The 14,443-nt window shown below is 40.6% G+C and overlaps 1 protein-coding gene across 1 annotated transcript in view; it reads left to right on the plus strand.

Annotated features, from left to right (window-relative positions):
* Positions 1–4,241: 4,241 nt before the first annotated feature.
* The window catches only part of wdr11 (WD repeat domain 11), a 71,621-nt gene continuing 61,419 nt past the window's right edge, over positions 4,242–14,443 (plus strand). Inside the window, exons 1-5 of the mRNA XM_074675795.1 lie at positions 4,242–4,458; positions 5,852–5,963; positions 8,693–8,846; positions 8,982–9,155; positions 9,541–9,742. Coding sequence (XP_074531896.1) covers positions 4,373–4,458; positions 5,852–5,963; positions 8,693–8,846; positions 8,982–9,155; positions 9,541–9,742 — 728 coding nt within the window. The 5' untranslated portion in view covers positions 4,242–4,372. The remainder of the gene's footprint in view (positions 4,459–5,851; positions 5,964–8,692; positions 8,847–8,981; positions 9,156–9,540; positions 9,743–14,443) is intronic.

Raw genomic sequence — 14,443 nt, forward strand, 5'->3', positions numbered from 1 at the left:
TGCTCCCCTAGTTAAAAATATAAGACTACTGTGGGTCTAAATTTAGACCCTTGTCCCCTCTGCTAGAATGCACATAGTTCTTCAAAAGGTTTTTGGTTTCTGTGGAAAGTTCCTGCCGTCGAAAGGTGCCTTTAATGTTTGTTTTTGTCCTTAATTAATGTATTGGAGTGGCTGCACATGGAAACAATGAACACCTGGAGATCAACAGTAAAATTTGATTCAGTTGATATGAAACTTGTTTGTTGGGATTCACACCATTGACTCTTAAAAAAAAATGGACATCATCTTGTTGGGATCAATGTGAGATTGCCACAAAAACTCCTTCCCCCGGTGACTGGCTGCAGTACAGGTCAAAAACTCTGTCTCTCCATTCATTCCTTATGGGCTGTGGTCAACTTTAAAAAACAAAAATACACCTCATGGAAATGTTTCTCACATCTGCTGTGGTAATATTACTGGGCTGCACTGTGTTAAACTTCTTCTTTTTCATTTGTTGTTAGAGTTTAGAAATTGGGTTTTACGTCACTTTTAATGATGATTAACAGCTGCCGTTCTTGTGGAACAGTAAAATAGTGCCTGTGAGGTGGGTATTTTGGCTTCAAACCCATACAATGGTAAAAGGTGGAGCCACACTATCCATGCTATATGCAGTCTATGGTTCACACATGTGACACGCTGTGAAAGATTCTGGAAATGTTAAGAGTTTGGTGCAAACTTAAATCCAGATGAAAACACAACCGTTAAAATATTCATCACAGAAAACCAAGCAGCTCCTACTATCACGACCACTCAAGACAGTTATATCACATGATGTGATGACTTCTGCAGCAGCTCATTGACTCACTGAAGAAGAAAGCGCGCTGATCAATATTCATAGAAACCCTCCACCACTGTCATCAGTGACACAGACTAAATGAATGTAAAGAGTGACATCTAACCTCAAACCTCCAGAGGAAGCAGAGGTTTGTGACTGAGCACAGCGAGGATCAATGGAGGAAAGCAATAATGTCCGTCAGGGAAGGACACGGTGAGAGCACATATCTGATTTCCACTGTGGCTGAACAGACTGCACTCTACGCATTCAGACTGGAACAAACATCCCTCAGGCCCACCGTACAAAGACATGACTGTATGCATTGGATTGATTTCCAATCGCACCATCAGACGGCTCTCGGCAGGAGTTCCAACACTACAGGAGGCAATGAGCTCATATTCTGCTTCATTTACAGCCCCCAGAGCCTGCTGTGATGAGAGCTCACCTGGGTGCAGATATTCAGTTTTTAAGAGGAAAGTTAAAGGGCACAGTCTGATGAAGTCTGTGAGTTTATCTGTAAGTGTATAGAGGGAACATTCAGCTGCACCAGCACGGCTTGCTAACTTTAGCAGCAGTTGTTGAGTTGCAGTTCAGCTCTGTCTCTGTGGCAGTCTGACTGAAAGAAGATGTTAATGTGAATAAATTCCACCACAAACAGCTGCTCCATGCAGTTTGCTCTTATTTTGTGTCTGCTTGTGTTGAGAAGCTGTCGCCATCACTCCTTTCTCTACTGCAGTCACATGTTAAGCCATTTGACATTTCTCTGTAAAGATTTGTGTTGAACTGATTGGACTCACACAGCATCTTATCAAGACACTTAACATGTCCAAGACAGGTAAAGGTCAAAACCTGGGAAACATGAAATTTGAAGACTAATAATTTTTGTCTGTATTACATATTTTCACTTTTCCGTCAGTACATTTTTTAACTTTAAACATCCTTCCTCTTGGTTTTGTGTTCCTCTTCTTCTCCTCTGAGCTCAATCTGCACTCTCTGACAAACAGCTCTGAAGCTCTGAGACTCTGCTCGCTCTGCAGCCAGGAGACTATTTAACCTTCTACACAAACTTTAACAGCTGAAATGTGTCTTTTTGTAACGGTTGCACAAGTTTAGAGACCCCACACAATCTTGAGCTTTCAGCCTTCAGCTGGCGTGTCAATGCAGCAGTGACATTCAGCAGCAGAGAGCAGCTTTCTGTGAGCACAGAGCTCTCAGCTCCACCTGCTCCCTGAGAAGATGTGTCAGGAGTAAGAGGATACAGACACCACGACACAGGTGTGAATAAAGAAAGCTGCAGGATGGGAAGCAGAGAAAGTCTCACAGTTTTGTGTGATTCGACATGTTTGTGGGGATAAATCGACTCTGTGTCTCACTGAAACCTGTCCGTGTGCTCATTAAGGTGTCTTGCATCGGGGTGCAGATAAATCTGGATGTGGGGGGGGTTCCTGGGAGTGATGTGGATGTTTTTAGTGGCTGGGGCTCAGCAGTCAAATGCTCTCAGAGCACTCAGCCTCTAATTGTGTTTTTATGTGACCCACGGTGTGATTATCCCCACTCTCCATTTTCATTACAGCCCCGCTCACAGACAGCTCTCAGGTCCCTGAGCCGCCACAAATAGGAGCTAAAGGCTGATTTATCGGCTCGCTGTCTGTCAGATCAGCCGTCCTGAGAGGGTCACCTCACTAAATATCACCTCTCAGGCCGACAGCAGAGAGCGGGTAAACAGGGGCAGTTAGAGGAGCTAAAGAAGCAGATATTTATCCCCAGAGGTTGAACATAGGGCTTTGGGTAAAAAGCACCAAATATCACCTTCATCACACTGACAGGAACATCGCAGAGCCAGGAAACAATGCAAGAGTCAGAAGGGACACAAAGTAGCTGTTTACCCTGCTTCAGGTCTCATTAGAAAATGCTAAGCTAATTAGGCTCAATACATGCTTCGACATATTGTATTATTTTTTTTAATTGATTTTTTTTGGTTTTGTTTTTGCTTATTTTATTAAAAGGAAACCTGCACATGTAAAAACATGCTAATGAAATGTGACCAAAATGATTCCTGTTGCCCCTGTTGGTCATGGAGGGCACTACAGGTGTGTTGTTCATTTATATTTATACAGTCCTATCTTTTTAATTTAAAACACTCTTTAACATTTTTTTTGTGTGTGACTCATTCTGTTTTAAGCTTAATATAAATCTTTGATAATAGTATAACAATTGTGCTTTTTTTTCTTTTTCATTTTTTTTTTAAGTTTGGTCTTGCAATCATCATGTCAGGATTTTTATTGTTTGGTTGGTTTCTTGTACAACTTTTTCTTTCTAAATTTTGATCCATGGATTAGGAAAACTCTCTTTTAATCCTTTCTTCAGTTTATTCAGTCATAAGAAATGAAACACTTTGATTCAGCAGATAATGGAAAATCCTTCTTCAGGTTGATAAGCTGTTTCCTTACCTCAGTCTGTTTGCTGTAGTGATTAAGTCTGTGAGATGTGGGGATTTACCTGGACAATCTGTTGATGTTGAACAGAAAGGTGTTGCAGAAATCTGACAGAGGAAAATGCCAAGGATTAAAGAGTTTCTTAGTGCGTCAGAGCTTTTATTAACTGACAGCAAAATGCAGAAGCTGTGCGTATAGTTAATTTTTAAAGAATCTGTGTTCTGAAAACATCAACCAGCCCAGCTTACTGCCTGTCTTCAGGGCTAAACTGACCCCAAACAGAAAATGTTTAAGAACCCTGAAGTTATCCCAGATCATTAAAGTTGTAGTTTCTCAGCAGCAGGGATGCGCACCTATTTTCTGCTCTGCTGTGTGAGTATACCAAAGCCTTCTTTGACATAGGTGTAGTCTCCATGCATCACTGGAACTGGAGTTCTTATACAAAGGTGCTTTGTCAGGGCCTCACCTGAATGAAGGGGACCCCCGATGGCCACCATGCCCACCCTCTGGCTGTGCTCCAGGTCCAGAATCAGGATCTTTCTGGGGTACAGCAGCAGCATGTGTTTCCTCTTGGATGGCGCGTCGTGCTGGAGACAGTAGTTCAACCTCACTGCCTCTGCAGTGAGGAAGAGGAGGGATGCCTTTTTTCAACTCAATATCTTGGACAAAGAGAAGGTTTAAGAGGGGAAAGGGACACTATAGAGCTAAAATAAAAGTTTAAATCTGTCAAGGTAGCGTGAGATAAAGAAGCCTCCTTGCTAACAACTATAGAGTGCCCACCAGTCAATCACATGACCACCAAGACTCTGAATATGCAAAACATATACATTTAGGCTTAAGCTGTTTGTCACATCAAGTGTTTCTGAAATAGAAACTTTATTTTTAGATATATAAAAAGCTAAAAATTTACTCTCATACGCGTATATTCTGTGAAAGTATTAAATATGAGAACTTTAAATGGACGATAGGAACCTTGTTTCAGTGGGAAGAGTTCCCACACGGCGCTCTGTTTTGAAACACCTATCATCTCCCTGTTTGGGTCTGAACAGAGATCACAATATATGAGCTAAAATCATCTCTATACCAATAAATGATAGAATAAGTCCGACACTGGGGATTAAAGATGATTCCTTACACAGTCAACATCAAACTGGCTGCCCGGACGTTGACTGGGACTCTTAACCTTCAAAATAAAAGCGCAGTGGACTGGTGAGTGAGGCGTTAGCACGTTAGCATGTAGCATATAAACAGAGGTTGAGTACAGGCTGATCCTCATTCACTACAGGGTTCACATATCATTCATTGAGGGTTAAATTTACCGTGTTTTAGCGTCTGTGTCCCTATGAGTGTCAGTGTGAAATACAGCGGTGTAATACGGGTTTAAACCAACATTCATATAATCACAGTGGCTTCCTGATGGGTCATGTGATCTCATTGACATTTAGAGAGTTAACCTGCAGTGGAGTGGTTCCACATGATCCCAGAGCTATATCAGCAAAGACTCAATGCTTCATCTGTCCTCAGATTTTCTGATTGTCACGGAAAATATTTCTCTCAGACTCAGAGACCATGGATTGATGTGTTGATCGATCACTGACAGCCCACAGAAAACGATGTTGTTGATGATAATGATGAATATTGTTGCTGTTGCTGTTGATGATAACAGCATTAATGATTATGATAATATTAATGAAATAAACGTATCATTCATTAGCCTATGTATTGTGTAGCACTGCATGTCAGTCTGGTTGGCTTTGAAGCACTATGTAGCTCTCTCATGTTGTTTCCGTCATTCAGATCTTTTCTTGTGTTGTATTTACTCACATTTGGGGTTTTGTATGATACATCTGTACTGTGTTAGATTCATGCCATCAAAAATCATGCTCACAAACAGATTTTAAGCCCTTATAAGTAAACTCAACAAACAAAGTGCTGTTTTCCAGTAAGTAAAGCAATTAAAATTTTATCCTCACTGATTTAAATGAAAAAGTTGCAATAGCCAAAGAGGGACTATTGTGCTTTTTTAGTCTTTAATTTGTCGCTCTGGTGCCTCCGTAGTATCTTTACATGATTCAAATAAATCCATATTTTTTTCTCCATGGGGTTTTAGAAAACTCTTATTCCAACCACTTTCAAAAACAATTCATTTTGGCTACTGTCTTCTTAAGACTCCCTGCTCCACAAACCTCCTTACCTCCGATTGGCCAGCTCTTCTGGGGCCTGTCAGGGGGTGGAGCTATGGGCAGACCTTTGTGTTTAAAGCCCTGTCAAATGTGTAATGAAGCAGTTAGGAGATCCTTATGAGATGACCTCATTGTTTCAAAAAGTCTGGTGAAGATCTGCTGCTACTTTTAGCATTTTAATCAGTTTCTACAGCATATGATCATGTTGAGGTTTGGAAATCTGCATGTTTAGTGTAAACATCCAGCATTGATATTTGATATACCAGTAGTCATTCTTCTTTTGTCAGCATTTAGCTATCAAGGGCCAAGAAAAGCACCTCAAAAGGAACTCTTATATCTCTGTTATCCTGCAGTCAAGGTGTCTTGCTGTTCCCTCATCTTCCTCTTCCTCTTTTTCTCCTCTGACTCCTATTTTGTAGGGGCTGGCAGGGCCTGATAGCTCAGGGATGTCACTCCAGTATCCTCATCATTGACCCAAAGACATCTCAGACCATCCAGGTGCTGGAGAAACACAAAGCTAACGTAGTAAAGGTGAGTTTCCGTGGCCTTGACATGTGTGTAGTGTGTGTTTGTGTGTGTGTTAAATGTGAATAATAGGTGGTAAATAGCACACTGATTATCAGAGCACACTCTCATCCCTCACTCGGACGCTGACTTAAATGTTTTAAAGCTTTGCAGACACAGAAGTGAACCGTGTGTCTGCAGCCTGCTGGACCAGAGAGAGAGATAAATAAAAAACAAAAACAGAGTAAAGAAACAGAGAAATTTAAGAAGAAAACTCAGACATGATCAATTATTCAAACTCAGACTGGTTCACAGAGTCATTTGTCTTTTCCCAGGCCGAACATCGATTGAAATCTGATGTGTGTAGAAGAAAGTTTCAGACGCACAAGAACAAAAAACAACAGCAGATAAAAGTCTGACAGCCAAAGAATATGACATGTATTCAGTTTTGAAAGTTTTTTTTTTACAAGATCAAGTATGAAGCGTGGATGAGACTTTGATGTTTAAACAAATGGCAAAACCACAAAGAACAGAATAAAACAAATATCTCTAAAAAAGACAATCATATGAGATACAAAGAAACTTTAAAAAATACTTTGAAACAGGGAACACCAGAGGGCACCTTACAAAACAGTTTCAGGATGTTTTTAGTATAACTTCTAGCTTTTAGATTTAAGAGAACAAAGAGTTCAAGAACTCTGTGCAGAAAAGAGTAGACTTTGCCGATCCCCAAAGAAATTCAGAGTCACAGCAGCAATACAAGAAAGTTTACAGTGCAAAAATATGTAATTAATGTAATTGTAACAGAATAATAAAAAAGGGTCAACAAGAAAAAAAAATTGCCAAGGAAGAAGACAGCTTGGCAACAGTTCTCCTGTCAACCTCCACCTCCACAGGGTCCGGGACTGAGTTGGACTTCTTCACCAATTTGTTCAGTCCCGCTCACCAATATCCTGTCTGCTTACAGCAGGTAAAATCTGTGAATTTGGCAGTGGGTCTAAAGTTAGCTCCATTACCTAAACAGGATGATGCTACTCTGCCCTCAGATATTCCCCCTGGTGCTAGGTTAGCACAGCTAGCTTGTCCAGCTTATTGGGTATAGTTGTTACATTCCTCATAACAATGGATGTATGGAAGGACAGGTTTATGTCATCTCTTCTTAGTGCACTGCAGTACCAGCACCTCATCCTCACCTCCTTCTCCTTAGCCTGCAGGGAACATTGGAAACTAGCACTGTTTAGCATTGTCATGCTACAGGCTGCTAACAGCTGAGAGAGAAGAGAAATGATCTATTCAGACTAAAGTCATGATTAGACCCAGGCTGTATACATGTTAATTTCTGCTGTGAAGATCAGCTTTTAGAATATCTGTGTTTGTGGTTTCTGCTGTTTCTGCAGACAGACTTAAAGAAATAATTTGTGAATGTTGGCCATGAGAACTTAGCACATCTGTAGCTGCCTGACATTTTTACATGTTCATCAGAGCACATTAAAATATTGCGCTTCAGCTTTTAGATAAGAATTTCCTCTCAATCTCTACTATATCTTATACCTTCTATACCTATAATCCTACACCTACACACATACCTTAAAGATGCTGTGAGGAGGATCTGTTTTGGTTAGATGAGTAGACCGCTGCCCCGGAGTCTCACACACAGTACCGAAGACGTGGCTCTTAACGACTACAATTGACAACAGCTACATAGTGCTGTTTTTTGAAATATGACAACAAATTTTCTAAGTTTGTACAGTAGTTTAGTAGCTGGCTATATTTATTGCTACCGGCAGCCCGGTGTTCCGAGACATGTCCCGAATGAGACATATTAGTGAATCCTGGTTATGTCCTGCCAAGCAGAGCTGACATAACTTGACTCTTGATTTTCTATAGATTCAACAGACCACTGCAGAATAACTGCTGCATGTGGGTTGGAATGAACATTATCACAAACAGTTTAGCCCCTCTTTTAGCCTATAGCTTGTGTTTTAGCCTTCAGCTCGTGCTCTATCACTCTGTTGTTTAGTTTTCTTCTGCTTTTCTGTCCTTTTTCTGTCTGACAGCTAGGCTACTGTGTCCACCATTACTACAAAGTTAATCCAGCAGAGAAAAACACAGATCTATCTTTTCAGTGCTAAACTTTGTCTGCAGGTGTTGTCAAAGAGACTTTGACGTGCTGTAAATCAATCCGGTCCTGCCCAATCTGGTCGGGAAGCTAAGAAGTAGCATTTCGAAATAACCTATATTGGTGCTGATAACTTCAGTTTAAAGTATGAATTACAATAAGGCATCTATCTAGAAGGGAGACTTTTTCAAGATCACTCAAAAACTCCTCATGGTCCCCTCAGTTTATCTTGTACAACATGCTAGAATCTTTTAGTATCTAGAAAAGCTTAATATAAGTCCTATCTGTCATTATGACTCTTAAATTAGCTTTTTGTTACTTTTTGCAAGTTGTTTTTTAGTGCCTGGGAGCTAACTTTTCAGGGGAGAATTAGGGTTTGGTACTTATCTCCAACCTTAAAATCCTTGAATGGATTTAAGTAAGTTTCAAACTTATTTCTCTGAAATATTGATGTTTTTGTCTTCCTGTTGAGAATGGAGAGACTTGAGAGCTTGAGTGTGTCAGTGTGAAACTGAAATGCTGGTACAGTCAGCTGTGGTTGTTCACTCTCTCTTCCCTCTGGCATGATGTGCTCATGTTGCAGCGTCTCCATGTTGGCAGTCAGAGCCTGCAGTGAGTGTGTTTTTTTGTGTTCCAGGTGAAATGGTCCAGAGAAAACTACTACCACAACCTGAGCTCTCCGTACTGTCTGCGCCTGGCTTCAGGAGACGCCTCGGGGAAGATCATAGTGTGGGACGTGGTGAGCGGCACCGCCCACTGTGAGATCCAGGAGCACTCCAAACCCATCCAGGGTGAGTAATCCTCCCCCTTAGTGTGAGAGGGGATTTATCCTGCGAGCTGTGGGCTGTTTGTTTTCATTAAGGAGCTCTAAACCATCCCTTTCTCTCTTCTCTCTCCTCCCTCTTCTCCCTGTGTGTCTGAGGCAGACCTGGAGTGGTTGTGGAATCAGGATGCGTCTCGTGACCTGCTGCTGGCCGTGCATCCTCCAAACTACATCGTCCTGTGGAACGGAGACACAGGCACCAAGCTGTGGAAGAAGAGTTACGCTGAGAACATCCTCTCCTTCTCCTTTGACCCCTTTGACCCCTCCAACATGGCGTGTAGGTGTCCAAAAGTCTGACTCAGCTCAAGTTATTCCTGAAACTTTCTCTCTCTCCCTGTGAATTCGGTAGCTGAGCATTATTTCTGTCCTCATATTTTTATGTTTCTGTAAGAACTGAGCAAATAGAGCAGCAAACTGTGCTACAGTATGTGTTAGCTCTAGAGCCTCCGCGGACTTTAGGATAAACAAAAACACAAACAGTGAAGATATATTCTTCTCAGTGGAACCCAGGAGGGATTAAATTCTGTTTTGGAGCCAAATATTTACAAATATTTGAGGAGGATTCAACAAACCTGCTCCTGTACCTAAACAGACTGATGAAACCTGGCCAGGTGAGGCGGTCAGGTAAATGTTTGTGATACGTCTCTGTTCTCCCTCTGCAGTGCTCACCAGTGAAGGAATCGTCTTCATCACAGACTTCACTCACTCCAAACCTCCGGGCAGCGCTGGTAAAAAGGTCTACATTGCCAGTCCCCACGCAAGCCCCGCCCACGCCAAACCAGCGCCCGCTGCTGCTCCCGCCCCCACTGGTGCTAAGAAGGCTTTGAACAAGGTCAAAGTGCTCATCACCAACGAGAAACCCACGTAAGACCTACGCTTTAGGTTCAGCAGAGTTCATGTATGTGCTGCACGTTTTATTTAAATCGTTTCTTAAATTGGCCGCTCAGATTCAACAGGCAGAATCAGGTTTGAGGTATTTGTCTCTGTATGTTGAAGCAAAAAAAATTATGAAAGTAAAAACCCTTTTTTGACAGCCAGACTATGAATGTCAGGGAACTGTAAATGGTAAAGATGCTGAAGATATGAGTGCTGAATCTGGCTCATTAAGTGTAATGAGAAGAGTTTTTTAATTCTGGAGGCGGGGCCTGTTCGCTAAAGGTTACTGATTGGTGGAGCAGCCACAGTGTTTTTAATTATCCCCCCCCCCCTGTCCACAATAAGATGATGCCCAGTGTTACAGTTTAAAGAGTGACCCTGTAAACTGGAGACCTGGAGACCTTCAGCTGAACGTGTCAGTGGATGTTATATTAGTTTACATCAGCTATTGAAACACAGAAGTTGTCCTTGAGAATGCATCTTAGTTTAGTCTTATACGTGTCATAATCTCCTCATCATATAAGTATTTAATGATGATCTAAAGCTGTTTGAGAAGGATGCATTCCGCTCAAAGTCCTCAATCAACAGACTCCATTTGAAGCTCAAACACAGCTCCATCTCTGCCGTTTAAAAGAGTGAGCGGTCAGCCCACTGTTAGTCTGCTCAAAGCTGTTTGTGGCTTTTAGAAATGTCTTTGACCGGCTTTAGAGCTTGTCTCTTGTCAAGTGTCAACAGATCGATCTGCAGCGTAACAAAGCACCATCAAAACCACCACAGGCTGAATATCCTCCATGCCAATAGGCCAGCTGCAGTGCTACACAGCTTGTCTGTCTCCTTCTACGGTGTCATTTTTGGCTGAAAAGCCTTTGTTATTGTCTAGCGGCCCTCTACTGGTCTGGTGCTGTTTTACACAACCAACCCTGGTCTTTTGGCCCCACGGTCAGAACAGTGGGCCACAAGAATACTTAGTTTTGGGGAGTGTTTTAAGAGGAACTGAAAGTTCCTGGTCTTAACACAGCTTCTGTGGAGAGGTCATCTTATTGAAGATGCTAACAGCTCATCTCAGACAAGAGCAAACTGCACAGAGCTTTAGGGCTATGTGAGAGTTTAAACTTATATTTTAGGGATTAAAATGGACTCTTCTGTCAAGCTTTGATGCAGAGACACATCAAGTCAGGAGTCCAATAATTGACGCGTTATTCAATGACCCTTTTACCGATTCTCGTCAGAAGTGAGGACTAATCTAATATCTGTCTGAAAGTGAAAAATAGATCTAGGTTGAGAGCTTTACCTCAGAGAAACTTTGAGTCCTCAGGAACCAAAGACTGGTTTGATGTTGTGTCAGCTGTGAATCAAACAGCTTTTATTTATAGGCTCTCTCTCTCTCTCTCTCTCTCTCTTTCCTCGTCCTGCTGTAATACAGACTCTTCATTAATCTCAGTCGTCTTTATCGCCCCCCCTCTGCCTCAGTCTTTGTTACCTCTGTGTGTGTGAGACACCTCCTCAGCTCACCTGTCACGTTGTGTGTAATTGCTTCTGCTTCTGAGGATGGAGGGCTCTTTAGCCTACCTTTGTGTGTGTGTGTGTGTGTGTGTGTGTGTGTGTGTGTGTGTGTGTGTGTGTGTGTGTGTGTGTGTGTGTGTGTGTGGGTGTGGGTGTGTGTGGGTGTGGGTGTGTGTTGTCGTCGCGTTTTGTGTCATGTTCAGTGGTTCAGTATCTCTGCTCTCTGCCTCTGCCTGTGCTGGATAAATGGAGGATTTAAAAATACATGGGCTGTTGTCAGGAGCTGGTTCTGAACAGGGGTACATCAGGTCCATTAGAGTCTCATCCTGCACCCATTAGTCGGGTTGTTTGCCAGCGTAGATATGTTCTCTTTAACAAAGTACAAGAAACAACCTGAAATACGAGACAACCAAATCTACCGCCTTCAATCCCTACAACAGAATTTCGAACTGCTTGCAGATTGTGTTGAAAATAAGTTTTCTTTTTCCTTTAAAATCCCAAATAATATACATTTAAATGACTTTAAAGTATGTTATGAATTCAATAAGGTTATGGAAAGACAAACTTCACATCTACCATTAAATTTCACATAAAATCATACTCTTCATTCTGAAAAATGTCACATTTCTTATTGTCAGTTTATTTTTAATCATTAGTCCTGGCAGTCATTGTTTGTCAGCTACTCGAACAGTCTGACTGATTAATTTATGATATAATTTTAATTATTCTGCACATATTTGACACTCGTGTGCAAATCCAAACCAGAGTCATGATTTATACATTAGAGCCTGACAAACTGAACTACAGAGAGTTTATTCTGTCAGAGATTAAAACTGAACTATAGAGCATAATGTAGAAACACTGACTCTAACTTTAATGTCATCTGGGTCATTTATATTTATTTTACATAATTAAATTAAAGAAGATAATAGATATTCAAAGGTTCATTCCTCTCAGGCTGTGTTTCTTATTCAGAGGGGAAAGTTCTGAATTTCTAAATGATAAAAACATGAAAAATTTCCCTGAAGGATTCTCAGAATAATTATAATGCAGTCATTTTGATTAACATTATAAATGTAAGAATGAATAAACTGTAGTTAAGACCATACTCTGCTAATTTCAATATAATTCTGAACTACTGCTATGACTAATAAACTCTGGTTATGTTCACACCTAGCTGGATATCTGGGAAAACGTGTTTATTTAGGCCTGTCATCCACACAAAACTGCAGTTTAACATCACCAAATGGATGTTTGCCTTCAAAGTGAAGATTTGAGAAAACTCCCATTTCATGGTTTCATATACACCTCAGGAAACAGAGTTTTTGGTTCTTACAAGTCACAGCTGGATGAAGGGGGTTCATTCTGATTGGCTTGCTTTCATATCTGACAAAAATACTGCTATGTTATGGGTGGGGCGTTCTTTGAACCACACTTATCAATGGATTTGCTGGGTTATGTATATGCAAAAGTAATGTTAAAAACTGAGAGGGCATATTTCTTTTTGAAAATGCCCGGCTACATGTGTACAAGGCCTTAGTCACAGTTCCTCTTTAAGTTTGCTGAAAGCTGTTTACCAGAGAAACAGATGTGTTGTTAAAATGTAGAAGGACATCAGACCCCAAAAGCACCATTAGTTTGAGAAAGGATTTGGTTCAATGTTCATAAAGTTACAGGATGGCAGTAGAAATAAAGTTGTAATGTGAAAAGGTTAAAGCTGAATTAAAGTCTTAATATTATGTTGTGATGTTTCAAGTCTAGTGCTGAAAGAAATTTGTAATGTCACACAGTTAAATTAAAAAATTGAATGGTAATGTAACTGGAAATAACCTTATAAATCAAAGTTGGAAGAAGATTATGTTACAAAATTAAAGCTGAACTAAGACGCAATTTCAAGTTGAACTAAGGTCATAACATTACTAGATTACAGTCGAAATAAAGACATAACATTATGGGATTAGTCAATGTAGAGAAGTTAGACCAAAAAAGTTGTAATGTTAAGAGATAAAAATAAAAATGAAGTTATGTTACAAGATTACAGTTGAAAAATCTATTTTTTATAATTAAACAAATAATTTAAGCCAATATAAATTGAAACATAACAGGTTTAAAGTCAATATAAGTTCTAATCTTACAAAATTCAAGTGGAAATTAAGTTGTACAGCATGAAAATCAATATTGAGTCATATTGTAATGAGATCAAAATTTGGGATGAAGTTGAATGTTCCACGTTTAAAGTCGACGTAGAGTTGTTATGTTGTGAGCTCAAAGAAAAAGTCTTTCATCTCATAACTTACTGGCTTTATCTCAACCTTAAATTTTGAACATCACAAAGTTAAATGTGGCCCTCAACCTTTGTTGTTGTGTTTAACCTCCTTATGTAAGCTGTTTTATTTTCTGTCAGGGTGTGCTGTAAAGATACTCAGACACGTCTTACAGTCCTCACACCCACATACAGTACATAAAGAAATATTACCCTCATAAACAGATGTGACACACACATACACACACACTGCTGCAGCCCTCCTGCCTTATTAACAGCAGAGTCACAGTGTGTCTGAAGTTTCAGGGTGGATTTGGGGTCACAGCTCTTGCTCTTTCTTTCTGATGTTTTGTGACTCAGATCTTTCAGTCTGAATCTGTCAGACTGGACCAAACTGCTAACTGTGTGATTTAGTTCTGCAGCCCCTAAAGGGTTCCCTTTTGGATCCAGTTTTTCTCCAGTGGTGATAATAAACCATTATTGTGTTATAAAGTTAGTCTGTCCTTTATTTGATCTCAGGCTGACCCGCAGCAGAGAGTTAAGACCACAGACCGGCCCTCAGCCCTCTTTCTCCTCTCTCTCTGGAGCATTGTTGTTGTGGCGTGGGGAGATGATGCCTGGCTGCTGCCGTGGATAATAGTATTTGTGATTAATTTAAACACAGTTAAAACCCGTTTCATCAAACATACTTAGTTTGACGTTTTGGGGACTCAGAGAATAATGGAGGGGATTTCTGTGTGACGGAGCCAGCACCTTCTTAATTCATCAGCCTTCCAGCATTAGGCTGAAATCTCTTTTAAGTTCTGTGACTCACTCCAACTCAGCACGTATTACTAATGCAGCTAGCTTCTGTGAGCATGTCATGAATAAAGATCAGCTTGATCTAAGAAATAAGTGTTTATTAAATTTGTTCTCAAGCGTCC

Source organism: Halichoeres trimaculatus, unplaced genomic scaffold, assembly GCF_033239565.1.
Source record: "Halichoeres trimaculatus isolate MK-OKI-2021-1 unplaced genomic scaffold, fHalTri1.1 fHalTri1_scaffold_8, whole genome shotgun sequence".
NCBI classification, from domain to species: domain Eukaryota; kingdom Metazoa; phylum Chordata; class Actinopteri; order Labriformes; family Labridae; genus Halichoeres; species Halichoeres trimaculatus.